At 66.4% G+C, this 2337-nt stretch overlaps 1 protein-coding gene across 1 annotated transcript; it reads left to right on the forward strand.

Annotated features, from left to right (window-relative positions):
* Nucleotides 1-201: 201 nt before the first annotated feature.
* MNEG_16077 (40S ribosomal protein S4-C) lies at nucleotides 202-2101 on the forward strand (the record flags this gene model as incomplete). The annotated part of the gene is made up of 5 exons (XM_014035452.1): nucleotides 202-282; nucleotides 575-651; nucleotides 1015-1081; nucleotides 1941-2018; nucleotides 2087-2101. The coding sequence occupies 5 exons, from the start codon at nucleotides 202-204 to the stop codon at nucleotides 2099-2101; spliced, it is 318 nt and encodes a 105-aa protein (XP_013890906.1).
* Between the last annotated feature and the right edge of the window lie 236 nt (nucleotides 2102-2337).

Consider the following 2337-nt stretch of genomic DNA (forward strand, 5'->3'; position numbering starts at 1 on the left):
CCTGGCCCCAGCCCTCCCCCGATTGAGTGGCCGCCTTGCTTGAGTTTCCTCCCGTAACTCGCCTTCCACGAGGCCCGCACAACCTGCATATGCGGCGGCGGCGCCTGCAGGCCTTCCGACGCGCACCATTTCCGCGCCGCGCGCGCTGCCCTCGGTCCTTTCCTCGCCGAGCCCCGGCAAGTCAGCGACAGGGTTGCCAAGATGGTTCGCGGGCCTAAGAAGCACATGAAGCGGCTGAACGCGCCCAGCCACTGGATGCTGGACAAGCTGGGCGGCATTTTCGTGAGTTATCGGGGCTCATCAGCGTGCAGTGCGTGTCACGGCGTATTATAGAAGTGTAGGGACGAACGCGGGCTTGCTTTGTGCCTATGGCACACGGGGCAGGGGGCGAGCAGTCCCGCCGTCTGGGGCGGCAGCCTAGCCTCATGGCGTCGTTGCAGTGCATCACGGTGTTGTACGTATCGTGTTGTTTGTTTTTGAGTGTTGCTCGACGCGGCAGGAGGCCCTAGGGAGCACGGCACAGGTGATGCAGCAGTGTGCGTGCTGCTGAGCGCTTTTCTTGCCTGTCTCGCAGGCCCCCAAGCCGTCGCCCGGCCCCCACAAGCAGCGGGAGTGCCTGCCGCTGCTGCTGGTGCTGCGCAACCGCCTCAAGTGAGGAGAGATCACTTTGGGAGCAGTGTTTCTGTCTGCAGCAGCGATCCCAGCCCTTGCGAGCAGCATACACGCAGCGTGTCAAGTGACGTTGTGCGGCGGCGTGGCTTACGAGGCGGGCGGCATGGCGCTGCGCTGCGCTGCTGCCGCGGCGACGGCCTGTGTTGGGCTTGAATGCTGCTGTGGCGCTTCTTCGGGCAGAAAGCGAGGCGGTGGGATGTGGAAATGCGGCAGCTGTGTAGCAGGCGCGGAAGGGGCATTTGGTACGAATGGCAGCGGAGCTGGTACTTGGGGCTGCGCAGCGGCAGCTAACCGATGGCGCCGCTGCTGCCCGCTGCGTCCCCCGGCGCTGTGTGCTTGCAGGTATGCGCTGACCGGCAAGGAGGTCAAGTCCATCCTGATGCAGCGCCTGGTCAAGGTGGACGGCAAGGTGCGGGAGAGGCGGCGGCCCGCGCGCCAGCGTGCGGACACATGAGGGAGTGGTCGGCTGGGGGTGGCGGCGCACCGCGGGTGGCTGGCCAGGCAGTTGGTCCCCATGGGGGGCAGGAGCAGCCGCATCAGGAGCAGCATCAGCAGGCTGTACGTGGCTGCAGATGGAGGCTGGCCGCAGCGGCTGCTGCTGCAACGGCAAGGCACCCAGCTGCCAGAAGCGCTATGCTGGCAGCGAGCAGGCAGGCACACGCACGCAGGTAGCGGGCAGCAAGCACCCGGGGTGCAGGCAGCAGCTGTGGAGCTTTCAGGCAGCAGCTGTCAAGCTTTCAGGCAGCAGCTGTGGAGCTTTCAGGCAGCAGCTGGGGAGCTGTCACGCAGCAGCCGTGGATGTGATGCCATTGACGGCTTTCAGCGCCCAGCACAGCGGACGGCTCTGCGCAGGCATATGGTTGGAAGCGGTGTGGCAGCTGAGGCAGTGATCAGCTGATTCGCACACAAACCCGCACGGCAGAAGCCAGCCCCAACCTGCCCGCTGGTCAGCAGCGGCTGCTTGAGGGCGGGCTTGTATCGTCGCTGCGCAGCGGCGCGGTTGCGTACTGCACTGGCAGCTTTGGCCAGTCTTTGCAGCTGTCAGGTCGCTGGCGCGTAGCGGCAGGCTGCCAGGGCAGCGACGGCGGTGTCGGCGATGTCGCCCCCGGTGCAGCAGCCCGGGCAGCTGCGGTGCCCTGCAAGGCACTTACAACAGCAGCCGCGGGCTTCATGCGCAATCCCCAGCTTGCCCTGTCATCTGTCTTTGGCCGCACCCTGCCCTGCTCACTCCTCCAACCGTCCCTGCTCGCTGCGGCCCACACCGCCAGGTGCGCACTGACACCACCTACCCTGCGGGCTTCATGGATGTGATCGACATCGACAAGACGGACGAGCACTTCCGCCTGGTGGGCACAGGAGGGGGGTATCCTCGTAATGGCTTTTGGCAGACATGGCTTGATGCGTCGCGCCACAGCGGTGTGGGCAGTAGAACGAGCAGCAGCGGCGGCAGCAGCAGCAGCNAGCAGCAGCGGTGGCGGCAGCAGCGGTGGCAGCCGCGGCGGCAGCAGCGGCGGCAGCAGCGGCAGCGGCAGCGGCAGCAGCAACGCGCAATTGCGGTCGAGGTCGAGCATCGCGTGCTGCGTCTGCGGCGCCAGCAGCATTGAGCTGGTAGCTGCGCAGTGAGGATCCCGATCCAGAGGACGGCCGGCGTGCAGCCGCACAAGC

This window comes from Monoraphidium neglectum (genome assembly GCF_000611645.1).
Source record: "Monoraphidium neglectum strain SAG 48.87 unplaced genomic scaffold scaffold05954, whole genome shotgun sequence".
NCBI classification, from domain to species: Eukaryota; Viridiplantae; Chlorophyta; class Chlorophyceae; order Sphaeropleales; family Selenastraceae; genus Monoraphidium; species Monoraphidium neglectum.